The sequence below is a fragment of the Stomoxys calcitrans genome, chromosome 1, assembly GCF_963082655.1.
Source record: "Stomoxys calcitrans chromosome 1, idStoCalc2.1, whole genome shotgun sequence".
Taxonomy (NCBI): Eukaryota; Metazoa; Arthropoda; class Insecta; order Diptera; family Muscidae; genus Stomoxys; species Stomoxys calcitrans.
Genome location: NC_081552.1, coordinates 142119164 through 142139533, shown reverse-complemented (window position 1 = coordinate 142139533; position 20370 = coordinate 142119164). Strand labels below are relative to the sequence as shown.

Below are 20370 nucleotides of genomic sequence, written 5' to 3'. Positions count from 1 at the left end.
ACACAATGACTTCTACAATGTTCAGCATTCATTTATGGTCCGAATCGGACTATAACTTGATATAGCTTCAATAGCATAACAGTTCTTATTCTATATTCTTTATTTGCCTAAAAAAACTCGACAAATGCGATCCATGTTGGAGGGTATATAAGATTCGGCACGGCCGAACTTAGCACGCTCTTACTTGTTTTTAATCAAATCAAATTGCCATGTTAAAGGAATTTCTGTGGTAAAGAACTAATTTGCCAGTCTTTATATTTGGTACGTCTATTCCGCTGAAAGAAAAAGGAAATGAAAAGACGTGAGTGCGAGCGAATTGAGATGTATAGGAGTCAGAATGAAGTCCGGAAATTCTACCGATGGCTTTGGTGCAGGCACATCCTCCTGCAGAGACAATGAAAGAAATCTGGTAACTGACACAGACAACATGCTGAGGATATGGAAAGAACATTTTACCCAACTGCTAGTGTCCGATGTTGGCGGCGAAGAGGATACCGCAGAACCAATCCCTGATGATGGTATAAAATGTTTACCTCCTAGTCAGAATGAGGTCCAAGTAGTAGTGACCCGACTAAAGAACAGCAGTAACCCGACAAAAGAACAGCAAGAGCCGACGGGTTACCCACCGAACTATTTAAGAATGGAGGCGACACGCTGATAAGGCGTACGCAACAGCTTATTTGCGCAATCTAGCTAGAAGAACGCATACCCGATGATTGGAACCTCAGCATACTATGTCCCGTACAAAAGAAAGGAGACAAGACGGAATATGCCAACTACAGAGGAATAAGTCTCCTCCCTATCTCATACAAGATACTCTCGAGCGTACTGTGTGAAAGATTAAAACCTAAAGTCAATGAGATAATTGGGCCCTATCAATGCGGCTTTAGACCTGGTAAATCCACCCTAGACCAGATATTCATACTGCGCCGAATCCTGGAAAAGACCCGAGAAGGACAAATTAACACCTAACATCTCTTTATTGACTACAAAGGCGCCTTCGATACTCCTTTACGTTCAAAGGTATTTCAAGCCATGTCTGAGTTTCGTATCCCTGCAAAATTTATAAGACTCTGCAGGATGACACTTGCTGATACGCGTTCCTCAGTAAGAATAGGAAAGAATCTCTCCGAACCATTTAATACCAAACGAGGTTTCAGACAAGGAGACAGCCTATCGTGTGATCCCTTTAATATCCAGCTGGAGAAGATTATAGGAAATGCAGATGTGAGTAGATATGGCACACTTACAACAAGAGAGCACATGCTACTCGCCTATGCAGACGATATCGATATCATAGGTCGGTCACCGGAAGTAGTAACTGCAGCCTTTGAAAGAATCGAAAAAGAGTCAGTGAAAATGGGTCTGGCAGTAAATGGAGATAAGACGAAATGGATGGTTTCAACTTCCAAAACGCCTTGCACAACCGAGCAGATGAAGAAAATGGAGAAAGTTGGGAACCACAACTTTGAGATAGTCAGTAACTTTATCTACCTTGGCACCGCCGTAACCGAGTCTTTTGTAGGCAAACACGGTGGTACACGCAAACCGGGAAGACCAAAAGCCCGATGGACAGATCAAGTTGTGGGAGACACCTCGAAACTTGGTGTCAGAGATTTTAGAATGAGCGCAGAAGATCGAGGCGCTTGGAACGCTATTCTACGTTCGGCTAGTCGAACAAATATTCTGTCATAACCAATTAAAGTAAGTTTACAACTCCTGCTATCACGCTGAACGTCACAATTTTCATTAATTTTCAACAAATTAATTAAATCACACAGTGTTCCGTTAGGTCATTATAATTGAACGACTGTTTTGGGATGAGGTGGCCCGCTAGATATATAAGCAGAATAATGATATCAGATTCGCAGTTCACAACCTTATACCTTTAATTGTACTTCGCACAATCTGTGAAAACTTTAAAGAAGTCGGTTCAGCCGTTTTTGAGTCTATACGGAACAAACAAATTTACAAACCCACAAACAAACATACAAACAAACAAACACAAATTCATTTTTATATATATAGATAGATTTTCGATATAGTGGTGTCCAGTTTTTATATGAAGTTGGGAAAAAATACCAATGAAACATCGAGAGATAAAATGAAAACGGTTTGTTTTCTTTAAATAGTCCTCAACCTGACCAAAAAGCCCGTCAACAAAACACAAACAGTTTATTCAGTATATTCATATCCAAATATGAGCCGATTTTGATGGAATTTAGCAGAGTCTGTCAGAAGGTTATTAACACATTCCGTACCAAATTTGGTGCAGATTGTGGAACTGATGAATTGATTTCATCTAAAACTCATAGCGTTAGTTTTTAGGCTAAATATGTTATGTGTGGAAATCTTCGGGATGATTGAATAACAAATGCGATCCCCATCTTGATTATGATTGGATATAGAATGGATATGTGGACAGACGGACAGGGCTAAACAATTTTACCTCAAATCTCGCAGAAATGTGTCCTTTTTTATACCCACCACCATAGGATGGGGGTATACTAATCTACTCATTCCGTTTGTAACACCTCGAAATATTGATCAAGGAACCCATAAAGTATATATATTATTTATCGTTCCGACATTCTGAGTCCAACAGCCATGTTCGTCCGTCCGTCTGTCGAAATCACGATAGCGGTGGAACGCGTAAAGATTTTGCACAGATACTTAATATTGATGTAGTTCGTTAGGGATTGTAGATTTGAATATAGCTCCCATATAAACCGATCGCCCGATATGACTTCTTAAGCCCTTGAAAGCCTCAATTTTCATCCGATTTGGCTGATATTGAGCATGTAGTTTTCTATTATGACTTGCAACAACTGTACGGACCGAATCGTTCTAAAATCTGAAATAGCTCCCATATAAACCGATCTCTCGATTTGATTTCTTAAGCCCCTGAAAGCCTCAATTTTCATCAGATTTGGCTGAAATTTTGCACATAATATTCTTTTAGGACTTCCAACAATTGTGTCAAGTATATCGGTCTATAACCTGATATATGTAGCTCCCATATAAACCGATCTCCCGATTTGACTTCCTGAGCCCCTGGAAGACGCATTTTTGTCCGATTTGGCTGAAATTTTTCATGCGGTGTTCTATTATGACTTCAACAACTGTGCCAAGTATGGTCCAAATCGGCCAAGAACATGATATAGCTCCCATAAAAACCGATCGCCCGATTTGACTTCTTGAGCCCTTACAAGCCATGATTTTTATCCGATATGGCTGAAATTTCATGTTATGACTCTCTCAAGAGATGCACCCATTGATATGTATACCTATCGACTCAGAATCACTAGCAATAAAATGGTCATTTGTTAACCGATTCTCACGAAATTTAGATTTAGATGTAGCTCCCATATGTATATGTGTTTGTCATGATTTGGCTAATTTGTAATAATGTTGCCATTTGCCCACGTATTTATTACAGTTTGAACATATTTGCTCGAAATTTGATACGGATAGTTTCATAACCCATCTGAAAACATCCGTCGAGGTCCATCAAAATTGGTTCAGCATAAAATATAGCTCCCACTTTGTACCTATAGTGTAGGGTTTTATAATGTCGGCACCGCCCGACTTTTGCATTTTCTTACTGGTTTAAATTAAATTTACATATATCTGGAATGAAACGAGATTTTCGCTATTTTCGTGTTGCAAAATTTCAGCCAAATTGGATAAAAGACCTACGTCAATAAAATGATCTAAGATTAACGTATGTACGATACAAATGGTATGGCGAAGTTGACTACTTCGCCATGTCCGATACTCACCTCCACCAATCGGGCATGGTAGCATACCATCACCAAAAATGATACCAGAAGTATCAACATCTGTACACCCAGTGGCATTCCTAGTCGAGATTGTTCAAGTTCTATTAGCTCCTTGGTGTATATGCGAGGAAATACCAACTGAATTAGGGTCGCGTAAAAGGCAACCATACAAATAGCCATGATCACCTTTACCAAATAGTAGAGTTTGAGAGCTGTCGCAAGTGAAACCAAGCAAAGAATCCATGTGAACACAATGTACTCTGGATGTGCACAGTCCATTGTATCCACATCTGCTGAATCCATATAATGCTCTAGGTCATTGTTGTCTTCGCTTACAATACTGGCATTGACATTAACGCTCCGACGTTCCCTAGGAAAAAACGAATTCTCTAAGGGCTCCAATGAATTGTTGAGAAGACCTATTGCAGCAGCCTGCGTTATATTAAGGGCATTGGCGATACTGCGTCGCACGAGATCACTTGTAGAAGCATTTGATAAATTGTCCGCCAAAAAGGCGTTTGCGTCCACAACGGCGTTAGCTCCATTAGCAGCATTTATTGTGATATTATGATGTATGGTAGCAGAGAGGTAGACATTTAACTTGATCTCCTTCTCGCCATTGGTAACGGGTACAGCGTCTGTAGAGGAACCGGGCTTATTAGGACTCCGATAGCTACTACTAGGCAGAACCGACCGTATATCGCCATCATCAGTATTGGGTACGCCATCGAAATATGCAGAAGATGGACATAAAACCAAACCGATGGCGCTGAGAACCGTGATGAGCACTATGATCGCACATATGAAGTAGGTGCGGCGTTGTCTCTGGTGTACTAGCTTCGCAGAATTGTGTTTGAGAAAATCAGGAAGACCTGGAATTTAAAGAAAATGTGTCATTGCTGCATAATCATGTTAAAAAACTTACCTGAAAATTCCTCAGCCATAACCAAAATGCAGCTAAATGTTAAGAAAATTGTTCCGATCGCTAGGCAGATCACCAAGTTTGTACACCTTGGAATTATGATGATTTGGCAAAGAACAATGAAAATCCATATCACAAATACACACAGCATGTTCGAGCTATCGGAATAAAAAACCATTAACTGGCATTAACTGTTTATCTTAATCGTCTACAACCAATTACCGGAACATATCTTCCCGAAGCTGACAAAACTTCATTTCCTGTTCCCGATCCTTGAATTTCAGTGTCCATGGGCTTAGATATTCTCGACGAATTTCCTTGTTTGAATTTATTTGAATGTTTTGCTCAATAAATTCATCTATCTAAAGAACGAGAATAAGAATGGTTTTGTAAAGGGGACCTTAATAAAAGCTCATTGCGATGTCTACCTCTTCATCTAAAGGAGTAACAGAAACGCGCTGACCTTGTCTTGAATCACCCAGCACGGAATCTGAACGTATAACACCTTCATCAGGCGAATTCAACTGAAACAGAAGAAGTTAAAAAAATTATAAGACCATGTTAGTCGTGTAATGCCCCCTAACCGAAACAAATATTTAACGCCAAGCGCTTTTATTGTCACATTTTAGCAATTTCGCTATTACATAATGCCAATTAAGCTCACTATTGTAGTCTCCATATAAATAAAGGGTGATTTTTTAAGAGCAATAGGAAAGTTTTTCAAAAACATAAAACTCAGAAATATGCATGAAATCTTTATTTGAATCGGTAGTACGGTCCATATAATTTAATGCTTGAAGATTATTTAATGCAAATGTTGACCGTGACTGCGTCTCAAATGGTCCATGCGCTTAGTCAAATTTTGGTATACTCTTTCTAATATTTCGCCTGGTATCTCACTACTATATGCTTCAATGTTGTCTTCCTTGCGTCAATTGAAGCAATGAAAGGCGTTGAATCGTACAATCTAGGCAGCCAATTGAACTGAACTCGCCTCTCAATAAGTCCATTGTAACGCGCGCTGTGTGGCATGTGGCACCGTCCTGTTGAAACCACATGTCATGGATGTCAAGTTCTTGTCAAGCTCACCAGTTATTTTGCGATTCGCATCATATTTGAAGAAGTACGGTCAAATGATGCCACCAGCCTATAAACCGCTTGTAACTGTGACTTTTTCTGGATGCATTGATAGCTCTTGCAATGCTTCTGGCTGATCATCACGCCCGACAACAATCGACAATTCTGGGCGTGAGCCGAAATTAAGCTTCGTCCATAAAATGGAAGAAGCGCACGATGAACTTTTTTAACAGAGCACGCATTTTGACAATAAAACTCAATAATTTGCAAGCCTTGTTCGTTTGTAAGACGATTCACGGTTAAATTATAGACCAAACTGAAGATGTTTGCAATAGGTTAAACATCTACCACAACGAATTGGCCTCTTATTTCGCTGCAAGAAATTTGCCACAAAATCTTCACCCACATTGTTCACTACATACACGCATGAAGTGCGTAGGGAGCTGAAAGCGATGGTCGACGGAGTGACAATTCCGACCATCAAGTGTCCCAAAATACTTGGTGTCACATTTGACAGCTCACACAAATTCTCCTCACATGCCACAGCCATTAGCGATAAAGTCAAAAGTTGAAACAAGGTCCTCAAGTCACTTCACAAAGTCACTGACAAAGAAACCTTGTTGACAACGTACAAATCAATTGGCCGTTCTGTGGTAAGTTATGCAGCGCCAGTGTGTTCCCATCAGCTTTGTGAGACGTAGTGGAATAATATACAGATCTATCAGAATACTGCCCTTCGAACTGCGACGGGCTGTCTCCTCAGTTCTCACGTGGACCTCCTCCATCAGGAGACAAAGATCCTACCAGTGCAAAGACATAACTACATGCTGGCTAAGCAATACCTTCTGCGCTGTTATCGCAGAGACCATCCAAATCATCATCTTGTGGTTAGGTATTTACCGCCCAGAAGCCTTAAGGTAGAACTACATGATCTAGAGCGTGAGGTCCAGCGCTACTGGAGGGAACCTCTAGATCAAGCGGGCCTAGACAGCATTCATGCAGACACGGTAGCATATGCGGTAAATGGCTACCCGTTGAAAGTAGTACTTGGATTCCTACTCAATTTATACAGTGCAAGGATTGATGCCAACGTGCAGGATGTATGTTCCGATTGTGACTAGGACCACACGACACACGTCTCCAGTTTAATTGCCCAGCCATATCCACTTGTCTCAGACCCAGATCCCTATGGACTCACCCCATCTAAGTCGCGGAGTTCCTGAGTCTTGACACACTACAGAATCAAGCAGACAAAAGTTAGAACACTACACACTGCTGCAACAACAACAAAACGTGCGTGAGCTGTTTAAACCAGAGTCGCCAAAAAGACAATAGCTAAAGATAGCTATTTTTTTTTAATTGGTCAATTAAGGTAAGATTATTAAAACGTACAAAGTAGTATGTTCTTTTCGGATTGAGCTTGACCTATGAAATTTGGAATACGTTACACCTTGACAGTATATATTGGGCGACTAGAAGATTTTTTTGATATTCGTACATTTTGTTAGTATATGCAATTAAATACTTGTGGTATTGATACTTTGTTTTTACATTTTAATTTAATCATGTATGCTTTGTTCTTGAATGTATATTAGAAGCATAATTTTCTTTTTCTTGTCAGTCGTACAAAACTTTTTCTTCAATAAAAACCTTTTCTTGTATTACCTTAAACATTTTTAATTTATTGAAAGTTATCTGGTTATGGGCCCAGATATGGCGGAAGAGATGTTCGCACTGCATTTGTTCGAGGGTCGGAATTACGATAATTGGAAGTTTAGATTGGAAATGGTTTTGAACGAACACGATCTGTTGGAACTAATACAGAAAGATGTCACGGAACTTATTTCGCAAGAAACTGTCGAGGCTAAGAAATTGGAATGGAAGAAGAAGGACGCGAAGGCGAAATCTTTGATGATAAGAAGAATTGGGGATTCACATTTGGAATATGTAAAGGACAGCAAAAGTTCTTTTGAAATCTTGCAATCATTGTCAAATGTGTTTGCCAAGAAAAGCATTTCAAATCAATTGTTTCTCAGGAAAAAGCTGTTGACCATGAAATGTGAAAGCAATGAAAATTTGAACTCGTTTTTCCTCAAGTTTGATAGTGTTGTTCGACAACTAAAATCGTCGGGAGCTACGTTGGAAAAGTTGGATACCATTTGTTTGCTACTTCTTACTTTGCCGGAATCCTACAATAACGTGATAACAGCAATTGAAACATTGAACCCAGATACTCTTGAAATGGACTTTGTCAAAAATCGTTTGCTTGAAGAGGAAAGAAAACGTATGTGTTCTAGCAATGAAGATCCAGCGGAAAGTGTTGCTATGAAAGTTTCATTTAAATTCAAATGCCATTATTGTGGCAAAATTGGACACAAAAAGAAAAACTGTTTCAAATTTAAACGAGATCAATCTGAGAAATCTGGAAACGTGGCCAATTCCGATTTGTGCTTTATTGCTGACGAAGAATGCTATACAAGTCAAGTGAACAGCAATATGAAATGGATAGTTGATTCCGGAGCCAGCGATCACATGGCCAATGATGAGCGATTTTTCTTCGAGTTGCACAAGCTAGATAATCCAGTAATTATTGGTGTTGCAAAAGATGGTGTAAGTATTGTAGCCGAAAAATGTGGAACAATTGTTGGATACGTCAAAGTGAATGGGAAGTTTTCAAGGTGTTCAATAAAAAACGTTTTACTTTGCAAGGATCTGAAATGCAACTTATTTTCTATACGACGCATTGAAGAAGCAGGGATGAAAGCCATATTTGAAAACAAAAGAGTGAAAATTTTTAAAGGGCATACTTTGATGTTGGAGGGTGATAGACAAAATAAGACATATGAATTTCAACTGAACTATGAAAATGCAAATGCCAATTTAAGTAACCATCAGCAAGTCGCAGATTTATGGCATCAACGACTATGCCATTTAAATGAGCAAGATATGAAAAAGTTGAAAGCAATGGTAAATGGGATGGACGATATTAAGGATCAAAAACCTTTTTGCGAATCATGTGTTTTCGGAAAGCAACACAGATTGCCGTTTAAAGGTAAGAAAGACAAGGAATATTCTCTTAGACCTTTGCAGCTGATTCATAGCGATGTATGTGGACCCTTAACACCAAATTCCTGGGATGGAAAGAAGTATATTGTAACATTCATAGATGACTATTCGCACTTTACTTGTGTTTATATAATGGCTAATAAATCAGAAGTTTTAACACATTTTAAAAACTACAAGGTAATGGCTGAAAATTTGCATGGCACTAAAATTTCAAAATTGAAGTGTGATAACGGCGGTGAATATTCATCGAATGCATTTAAGGATTTTTGTAGAAATTCTGGAATTACAATACAATATACTCATGCTTACACACCAGAACAGAATGGAAAATCTGAAAGGGTGAACAGAACTCTAATTGAAAAAGCAAGATCTATGATATCAAAAAGTGGTGTTCCAAAATATTTGTGGTCTGAAGCAATTTACTGTGCTAATTATGTCACAAACAGAAGTCCAACCAGCTCTCTTTCATCCAACAAAACTCCTGCTGAAGTCTGGTCCGGAAATAAGCCTAACTTGTCAAACTTGAGAGTGTTTGGCTGTGCTGCATATTCCCATATTCCAAAAGCTCAACGAACGAAACTGGATATGAAATCGAGGAAACTACTTATGATTGGTTATAGTGGAAATGGCTATCGTTTATGGGATACAGCTGGAAGGAAGCTAGTTCTGTCAAGAGATGTTTTATTTAATGAGACCGAGTTTAATAATCCGCTGCCTGTAAGAAAGGATGTATCTATAGTACTAGAGAAGTCGTATAAGAAAAATGAAAATAGCCTGGAACAAAGTACTGGGACTGAAGAAGAAAACAGTGAGGATGAAATATTCGAAGAAACAGTTAATTTCCCGGAAGAACCAAATATGTTGGAAAATGGCGATATAGATCCAGTTGTGCTTAATGAAAGCACAGAACCAACTGTAAAACTGCGTAGAAGTACAAGAACAATAAATCCCCCTAGACGATTTCATTATATGGCTTTGGCTTTAAGTGCAGAACAATTTGTATCGGAAGTTCCTACTAGATATGAAGATGTTGAAAACTGTGTTGATGCTGATGAGTGGTATGCTGCAATTAATTCAGAATTAAATTCTTTGAGCAAGAACAACACATGGGAATTAGTTCAACGTCCAAACGCAAAAAGTGTCGTAAGTTCGAAATGGGTATTTCGGCGAAAGTTGGATGCAAACGGGAATCCAGGTGAATACAAAGCACGAGTTGTTGCTAGAGGATTTACTCAGTGTCAAGGTTTTGACTACAATGAGACCTATTCTCCTGTGGCTAGAATTGGTACTTTCCGTATTTTGTTAGCAGTCGCGAATAAAATGAAATATATCATACATCAAATGGATGTCAAGACCGCGTTTTTGAATGGATATCTACGAGAGGAAATATACATGGATCCACCGAAAGGTCTTGAATGTAAATCAAATGTTGTGTGTAAACTTAACCGTTCCCTGTATGGATTAAAGCAATCACCTAGAATGTGGAATGAAAGATTTAATTCCTTTATATTATCATTGAATTTTACAAGATCGAAAAATGACTATTGCTTGTATATCCGCACAGACAATGGCAATGTAATATATTTACTGCTTTATGTAGACGATCTTCTTATTGTTGGCAACAATATGAAAGCAATTCAAGATTTAAAATTACAGCTCAAATCGGAATTTGAAATGAAGGACATGGGAGACATTGACGTCTATTTGGGAATTAAAGTAAGTAGAAATATTGAAGAATCCACAATTGAAATGACTCAAAAAGGTTTCATAGTAAATCTATTAAAGAAGCTTGGAATGGAAAACTGTAAAAATGCAGATACTCCAATGGAGCCTAAGTTGTCCTTACCTAATGATATCAATGAGAAAACTCAACTCACTAAAGAACCTTACAAAGAATTGATTGGCTGTTTAATGTATTTGATGCTTACTTCGCGGCCTGATATAAGTGTCAGTGTAAACTATTTAAGCCGTTTTCAAAATTGTGCTACAGATTGTCACTGGAGTCATCTGAAAAGAATTCTTCGGTATCTAAAGAAGACCAAAGATATGAAGCTTTTATTTGATGGAAAATCTGATGAGACATTATTTGCAAATTGCGACGCAGATTGGGGAAATGATACCAACGATAGAAAATCTTTGAGTGGTTATTTAGTAAAATTATTTGGATCTACGGTTTCATGGTCTACTAAGAAACAACCAACGGTTTCACTTTCTTCGACCGAGGCAGAATACATAGCACTTTGTATTACAGCTAGTGAAATTATGTATCTACTGAAATTATTGCAGGATTTGAACATAAATATTGATTTGCCTATAACTATTTACGAAGATAATATGTCTTGCATAAAGATCGCGGAAGAGCCTAAAGAACATCAACGAATGAAACATATTGATATCAAATATCATTTTCTCCGAGATCTGGTTCAAGATAAGATAATCAACATTGTTTACAAATCAAGTAAGGAACAAGTCGCAGATTTCTTTACCAAGTCTTTGACAAAAATTCCTTTTGAAAAATTTAGAGATAGTATTGGATTTATTTAATTGGATGGGGTGTTAGTATATGCAATTAAATACTTGTGGTATTGATACTTTGTTTTTACATTTTAATTTAATCATGTATGCTTTGTTCTTGAATGTATATTAGAAGCATAATTTTCTTTTTCTTGTCAGTCGTACAAAACTTTTTCTTCAATAAAAACCTTTTCTTGTATTACCCTAAACATTTTTAATTTATTGAAAGTTATCTCATTTCGGTACTAAAATGTACAAAATGGTACTTTCAGTATAGACTGAGCTACAACTCTGATATTTTCCATATAGGTACATCTTGGCAGTATGTACTGGGTGACTATAAAATTTTTTTGAAATTTGTATATTTAGGTACTAAAACGTACAAATTGGTACTTTATTTACAGACTGAGAAAGATGTCTGAAATTATGGCTACAGGTGCACCTTGACAATATATATTGTGCCAATAGAAAATTTGTTTGAAATTCGGCAGTTATGGTACTAAAACGTACAAAATGGTTCGCTCTTTGCGGATTGAGCTTGACCTATGAAATTTGGAATACAGATTGAGAGTAAATATTTGGCGGCTTGATGATTTTCGTATATTAAGGTACTAAAACGAACTAAATGATACATTATTTACTGACTGGGCTACAGTTCTGAAATTTGAGATACAGGTACATCTTGGCAATATGTACCCGGCGACTAGAAAATTTGTTTGATATTCGTACATTTTGGTACTAAATCATACAAAATGCTACTTTATTTAGGGATTGAGGTGAGTTAGGTTAGGTTGAAAACAGGGTGCAGATATTAATCCGCCCCATGTCACTATGGACATACACCTAAGCCAGTAATCGGCTTGTTGTGCGCTCTAAAAACTATAAAGTAACCTTTAAACAGAAAATTTTAAGTTAGGAATTCCGTGCTAATAACAAAGTCCTTAATTGTGTCCAAAACCACTCCCCTATGTTGGTTCATGTCTGGTATTGTGTCTCCACCTAAGTGCCGGTATCTGTTAGACGCGTAAGCCGGGCAATGACAAAGGAAATGCTCCAACGTCTCATCATCTTCCTCGCATGCCCTACACATGCTATCACTTGCCGCACCGATTTTACATAAGTGAGCTCGTAGTCCTATGTATGCCGTTATGATACCAATAGCTATACTGACCTCCTTCTTGCTTCCTTTCAATAGTAGCCTCGTCTTCTCACGATTTGAGAAAATCTCATAGGATTTTCGCCGTCCTACCGACCGTTTCGCTGTTCCACAATGTTGCATGCGCATTCGTCGCCCACTCCCTTAACTCGGACTGCGTCGACCCGAAAGGCTTCGGGTTAACCAAATAGTCTGCCCTTTCATTTCCCTTTCCTCCGTTATAGCCGGTTATCGCTACTTTTGGCCCTTCTACATAGCTCGTTCGGATCCTTACCCCTTAGAAATAGTATAACATCGTCTGCGTAGCAGACGGGTTCAAATCGCTCCTCAGTCAGCATCCGTAATAGGTCATTTATGGTGGTCACCCATAGGAGTCCACCCATAGGAGTCCCGATAAAATGTCCCCCTTATATTTATGCCATGGGACACACAATTTATCCACTTGTTCCTTAGCATATGGTTTTTCCTGTCTCTAAGGACCGGGTCCACCCGGTACTGCTCTAAGGATTGGATCAGAGTGTCGGTCCGCACATTGTTAAAAGCCCTCTCTATGTCAATGCATACCACTAATGTGTACGTTTGGCATCGAAGGATTCTTCTATTTTATGCACAACTTCGTGCAGGGTAGTCTCCACCGACCTTCCGTTGACATAGGCGTGCTGTTTGTATTTGAGCAGTTCGCTGATTGTCCTACTCTTTGTCATGGTGTCCACAATACGTTTCATGGTTTTGAGTAGAAAAGACGTAAGGCTTATGGGTATTTAGGCCTTTGGTGTCGCATAAATTGCCTTGCCAGGCTTGGATATAAACACCCCCCTTGCCTCCTGCCAGGCTTTCGGAGTATATGCAAGTCCTAGGCACGCTGTGAAAATTTTGGCCAGACGAGGCGCCATATAGTTTGCCTCTTTCTGTAGTATCGCCGGAAATAGTCCATCAGGTCCGGGTGACTTAAATGGTTTGAAGCTCCTCAAGGATTTCTTCACCAAAAATTCTGTAATTATAAACCTTCGATCAACGTCATTACTCCAAGATTCCGGTGTCTCCGTCAGTCCCTTCATATCCTGTGGAAAATGTGTTTTTATTAAAAGCCTCAACATGTCTTCCGTTGTCTCTGCTCTCACTGCCATGTCGTCTACTAAAGTTTCAGTTTGGATATAGGTTTTTGACAGAAGCTTTTTTATTTTGGCGGCGGATTGAGCTAAGAATCTCAAAATTGCGATACAGTTTCACCCTGACAGTTCGTACATTTAGACGCTACAACTATCTAAATGTTACTTTCTTTACGGATTAGGCTAAATCTCGTAAAATTGCGATACAGTTATATCATGATATTGGGTATACCATCGGGGACAGCTAAGCGACCAAGTGTATGCTCATCTTATATCTAACAAGTAAAAGCGTGCTAAGTTCGGCCGAGCCGAATCTTATATACCCTCCACCATGGATCGCATTTGTCGAGTTCTTTTCCCGGCATCTCTTCTTAGGCAAAAAAGGATATAAAAAAAGAGTTGCTCTGCTATTAAAACGATATCAAGATATGGTCCGGTTCGGACCACAAATAAATTATATGTTGGAGACCTGTGTAAAATTTCAGCCAATACGTATAAGAATTGCGCCCATTGGGGCTCACCAAGCAAAATTGAGAGAAGGATTTATATGGGATCTGTATCGGGCTATAGACCGATTCAGACAATAATAAACACGTTTGTTGATGGTCATGAGAGGATCCGTCGTACAAAATTTCAGGCATATCGGATAATAATTGCGACCTATAGGGGTCAAGAAGTCAAGATCCCAGATCAGTTTATATGGCATCTATATCAGGTTATGAACCGATTTGAGCCTTATTTGACACAGTTGTTGAAAGTAAAAATAAAATACGTCACGCAAAATTTCAGCCAAATCGGATAGGAATTGCGCCCTCTAGAAGCTCAAGAAGCCAAATCCCCAGATCTGTTCATATGACAGCTATAACAGGTTACGTACCGATTTCAACCATACTTGGCACAGTTATTGGATATCATAACAAAATACTTTGTGCAAAAATTCATTCAAATCGGATAAGAATTGTGCCCTCTAGAGGCTCAAGAAGTCAAGACCCAAGATCGGTTTATATGGCAGCTATATCAGGTTATGGACCGATTTAAACCATACTTGGCACAGTTGTTGGATATCATAACAAAACACGTCGTGCGAAATTCCATTCCAATCGGATAAGAATTGCGCCCTCTAGAGGCTCAAGAAGTCAAGACCCAAGATCGGTTTATATGACAGCTATATTAAGTTATGGACTTATTTGAACCATACTTGGTACAGTTGTAGGATATAATAACAAAACACGTCGTGCAAAATTTCATTTCAATCGGATAAGAATTGCGCACTCTAGAGGCTCAAGAAGTCAAGACCCAAGATCGGTTTATATGGCAGCTATATCAGGTTATGGACCTATTTGAACCATACTTGGCACAGTTGTTGGATATCATAACAAAATACGTCGTGCAAAATTTCATTCTGATCCGATAAGAATTGCGCACGCTAGAGGCTCAAGAATCAAGACCCAAGATCGGTTTATATGGCAGCTATATCAGGTTATGGACCGGTTTGAACTGTACTTGGCACAGTTGTTGGATATCATAACAAAACACGTCGTGCGAAATTCCATTCCAATCGGATAAGAATTGCGCACTCTAGAGGCTCAAGAAGTCAAGACCCAAGATCGGTTTATATGGCAGCTATATCAGGTTATGGACCTATTTGAACCATACTTGGCACAGTTGTTGGATATCATAACAAAACACGTCGTGCAAAATTTCATTCCAATCGGATAAGAATTGCGCACTCTAGAGGCTCAAGAAGTCAAGATCCAAGATCGGTTTATATGGCAGCTATATCAAAACATGAACCGAAATGGCCCATTTACAATACCAACCGACCTACACTAATAAGAAGTATTTGTGCAAAATTTCAAGCGGCTAGCTTTACTCCTTCGGAAGTTAGCGTGCTTTCGACAGACTGACGGACGGACGGTCGGACGGACGGACAGACGGACGGACAGACGGACGGACAGACGGACGGACATGGCTAGATCGACATAAAATGTCGCGACGATCAAGAATATATATACTTTATGGGGTCTCAGACGAATATTTCGAGTAGTTACAAACAGAAATGACGGGGTATACTAAAAATCAATTTGTATTTGTTTGAAGGTTTGTATGTTTGTGTGGTCCTTATAGACTCAGAAACGGCTGAACCGATTTTCTTGAAATTTTCACAGATGGTGCATAATGACCCCGTGGTGAAAATAGGGTACTAAATTTTTTGATATTTGAAGGGGGGCGGCCCTCCCCCTTACCCTAATTTTCAGAAACGCCAGATCTCGGAGATGGGTGGTGCGATTAAGCGAAATTTGGTGTGCTGTCATATAGTACCCTAAAAATAAAAATTTGGTATCCAAATTTCGGATGGGGTACCTAGGGGGCTGCTTCACCCTAAAACCTACCAAACATATATTTAGACCAATCACGACAATATGGGATTTAAATGAAAGGTATTTAGGATAAGAAAACGTATCTGATATCCAATTGTCGGACCAAGTGCTAGGGGGACCACTCCAAGCCCCAAAACACCCCTATATCGGACATATTTACCGACCTTGGCAATATGGGACTCAAATGAAAGGCATTTGCGAGTAAAATACGAATCTGATATCCAAATATGGGACCAAGTGTTTGGTGGGCCGCCTCTCACCATCAACACCCTCCTAAGGGGACAAACGACCATAGCAATATGGGGCTCAAATGAAAGTTGTTTGGAAGTAAAGCACGAATTTGATATGAATATTCGGGAAAATTGTCTATGGGGCCATCCCACCCCCGCAACACCACCCAAATAGGAAGTATTTTCTGACTATTGCAATATGAAGCTCAAATAAGAGGGTTTTTAAAGTGGAACACGAATCCGATATATATTTTCAAGGCCAACTCCCTGAGTGGCCGCCTATCCCCCCAAACACCCCCCAAGCCGGTCATGTTTGCCGACTATGGAAATATGGGGCTCAAATTAAAGGTATGTGGTAGTAGACCACGTATATGATATCAACATTAGTAGCTAACTGTCTAGCGGACGTCCCACCACCATAACAGCCCCCAAATAGGACGTATTTGCTCACCAAGACAATTTGGGTCTTAAAGAGAGTGGAACTAAATATTTATAGTTTTTAGGGTCAATACCCCAAACCGGACATATCTGCTGACTTTTGAAATAAGGAGTTTAAATGAGATTAGAAAACGAATTTGATTTCCAATTTTGAGGCCAATGGCAATATGGGGTTCAAATAAATGATATATAGATATATGAGAATAGAGCACGTTGCTGATATATTTTCAGGGCTTAGAATATGGGGGACCACCAAACTCCTCAAAACACCCCTAAATCGGGCATATTTACCGACCATGACAATGTGGGGCTTAAATGAACGGTATTGGGGGCAGAGCAAGAATTGATACCCATTTTCGGGACCAATTTTCCGGGGGTCTACCCCTTTCCCAAAATACCCCACAAACAGCAATTTTATACTGACCATCGCAATATGGAGCTCAAATAAAGCTATTTGGGAGTAGAATACGAATTTGATATCCAAATGTAGGACCATGTATTTAGGGCATCATCCCTTTCCCAAAACACCCCCAAAGGGAAAACATTTTTCGACCATGCCAATATGTGGCTCAAATTGATAAGCTATTTTGATTGATAAAGTATTTTGGGGCCATGTGTTTGGGAGACGCCTCATCCTGTAAACTTCTCTTAAGCCAATGGCAATATGGGGTTTAAATAAATGGCATTTGAGAGAAGAGCGCGATGCTGATATTTTTTCAGGGTCAAGTATCTGGTGGACCACCTCTCCCCCGAAAACACCACTAAATCAGACATCGTGAGAATATCGGGCTGAAATAAAGTATTTCAAGAATGGAGTTCACCTTACATCCAAACTTAAATTCGTAGACCAATAAAGATCATATGGAATTCAAATAAAGACACTTATATTGTTAAACTGTTAGTCAAGTTAGCATGGTATTTCACTAAAAGATCTTTAATTGTCGAAAATAAATATTCCAAGGAAACTTTTGTTCCATATAAAGTAAAAGAAGGAGCAGCGGAGCGGGCCCGGGTCAGCTAGTCTATATATATAAAAGTGTTGCGTGACTGACTGATCATCGCCCAGCCCAGACGGCTAAAGCTAGAACCATGAAATTTTGCACGAATGTTGCTCTTGAGTCACAGGCACGGAATAAGGCTGGATGTGGTGATATTCCTACATTTGGGTACTAAGAAAAGTATATTTGCCCAGGGCGAACGGAAAGCGCTATAATTAAGTTTTTGGGTTCAAATTAAAGAGGGTCTCGAAAAAATAAGGTTTGGTAAAAATATGTTGGATAATCGTTCCGAAATTGCGAGAAATACTATGTTTCGTACTGCACATATTTACCGACCATTGCAATATGGGACTCAAATGAAAGGTATTTGCGAGTAGAATTCGAATCTGATATCCAAATGTGGGACCACGTTTCTGGGGGTCCACCCCTTCCCCAAAACTGCCCCCAAACAGGACTTATTTACTGACCATGGGAATATGGGGCTTAAATAAAAGGTATTTGAGTGTAGAATTAGAATCTGATATCCAAATATGAGGCCAAGTGTTTGGGGGGCCGCCTCTCCCCAAAAACCTCCCTCACAGGGGACACATTTACGACCATAGCCACATGGGGCTCAAATGAAAGGTCTTTTGGAGTAAAACACAAATCTGATCTCAATATTCGGGAAGTGTTTATGGGGCCACCCCACCCCCACAACACCACCCAACCCCCAAAACACCCCTAAATCGGACATATTTACCGATCATGCCAACATTGGACTCACATGAAAGGTATTTGCGAGTAGAATACGAATCTGATATCCAAATGTGAGACCACGTTTCTGGGGGTCCACCCCTTCCCCAAAACACCTCCCAAACTGGACTTATTTACTGACCATGGGAATATGGGGATTAAATAAAAGGTATTTAAATGTAGAATACGAATCTGATATCCAAATATGGGACCAAGTGTTTGGGGGGCGCCTCTCCCCAAAAACATCCCCCAAAGGGAACAAATTTACGACCATAGCCATATGGGGCTCAAATGAAAGGTCTTTGGTAGTAAAGCACGAATCTGATATAAATATTTGGGAAAAGTGTCTATGGGGCCACCCCACCCCCACAACACCACCCAAATAGTAAGTATTTGCTGACTTTTGCAATATGAGGCTCAAATACGAGGGTTTTTAGAGTGGAACACGAATCCGATATATATTTTCAAGGGCAACTCACTGAGTGGCCGCCCATCCCCCAAAACACTCTCCAAGCCGGTCACGCTTGCCGACTATGGAAATATGGGGCTCAAATTAAAGGTATTTGGGAGTAGACCACGTATCTAATATCAACATTAGGGACCAACTGTCGAGGGGACGTCCCACCACCATAACAACCCCAACGTATTTGCTCACCAAGACAATTTGGGTCGTAAAGAGAGTGGAACTTAATATTAAGCGGTATATAAGCGGTTTTCCAAAATATGGGCTACAAATAAATCATATATAGATATACGAGAATAGAGCATGTTGCTGATATATTTTCCGGGCCGGGCCGAACTTTGGATACCCACCACCTCGGAAATATATGTAAACCACCTTTTATCAAAATTCGGTGAAAATTTCATACCTTATGTCCCATATCAGTTATATCAAAATATGTTACGATTTGGAACAAATACTAAAAGTACACTAGCTATATCTAAAAATAAACCGATCTGAACCATATACGACACGGATGTCGAAAAGCCTAACATAAGTCACTGTGTTAAATTTCAGTGAAATCGGATTATAAATGCGCCTTTTATGGGGCCAAGACCTTAAATCGCGATATCGGTCTATATGGCAGCTATATTCAAATCTGGACCGATCTGGGCAAAATTGAAGAAGGACTTCGAAGAGCCTAACCAAACTCACTGTCTCAAATTTCAGCGACATCGGACAATAAATGCGTCTTTTATGGCCCCAAAACCTAAAACCTAGATATCGGTCTATATGGCAGCTATATCCAAATCTGAACCGATTTGTGCGATATTGCAGAAGTATGTCAAGGGGTTTAACTTAACTCACTGTCCCAAATTTCGGAGACATCGGACAATAAATAAGCATTTTATGGGCCCAAAACGATAAATCAAGAAATCGGTCTATATGGCAGCTACATCCAAATCTAAAACGATCTGGGCCTAATTGAAAAAAGATGTCGAAAGGCCTAACACAGCTCACTGTCCCAAATTTCAGCAAATCGGATAATAAATGTGGCTTTTATGGGCCTTAGACCCTAAATCGGAGGATCGGTCTATATGGCAGCTATATCCAAATCTGAACCGATCTGGGCCAAATTGAAGAAAGATGTTGAAGGGCCTAACACAACTCACTGTCCCAAATTTCAGCAAATCGGATAATAAATGTGGCTTTTGTGGGCCTTAGACCCTAAATCGGAGGATCGGTCTATATGGCAGCTATATCTAAATCTGGACCGATCTGAGCCAAATTGAGGAAGGATGTCGAAGGACCTAAAGCAACTCACTGTACCAAATTTCAGCAAGATCGGTTAATAAATGTGGTCGGAAATGGATATTTCGATGTGTTGCAAACGGAATGACAAAATGAATATACCCCCATCCTTCGGTGGTGGGTACAAAAAATTTTCGACCATGCCAATATGTGGTATTTAAAATTAGAAAACGAATTTGATAACCTATTTTGGGTCATGTGTTTGGGGGACG

The 20370-nt window shown here is 39.5% G+C and overlaps 1 protein-coding gene across 7 annotated transcripts in view; it reads right to left on the bottom strand.

Moving 5' to 3' along the window:
* LOC106094892 (adenylyl cyclase 78C) overlaps positions 1–20370 on the bottom strand; it is a 384230-nt gene that overhangs the window by 24390 nt on the left and 339470 nt on the right. For all 7 annotated transcript variants that reach the window (XM_059361192.1, XM_059361191.1, XM_059361193.1 and 4 more), the window contains 4 exons: positions 5133–5228; positions 4927–5066; positions 4708–4862; positions 3783–4654 (listed from right to left, as the gene is read on the bottom strand). In XM_059361192.1, coding sequence (XP_059217175.1) covers positions 3783–4654; positions 4708–4862; positions 4927–5066; positions 5133–5228 — 1263 coding nt within the window. The remainder of the gene's footprint in view (positions 1–3782; positions 4655–4707; positions 4863–4926; positions 5067–5132; positions 5229–20370) is intronic.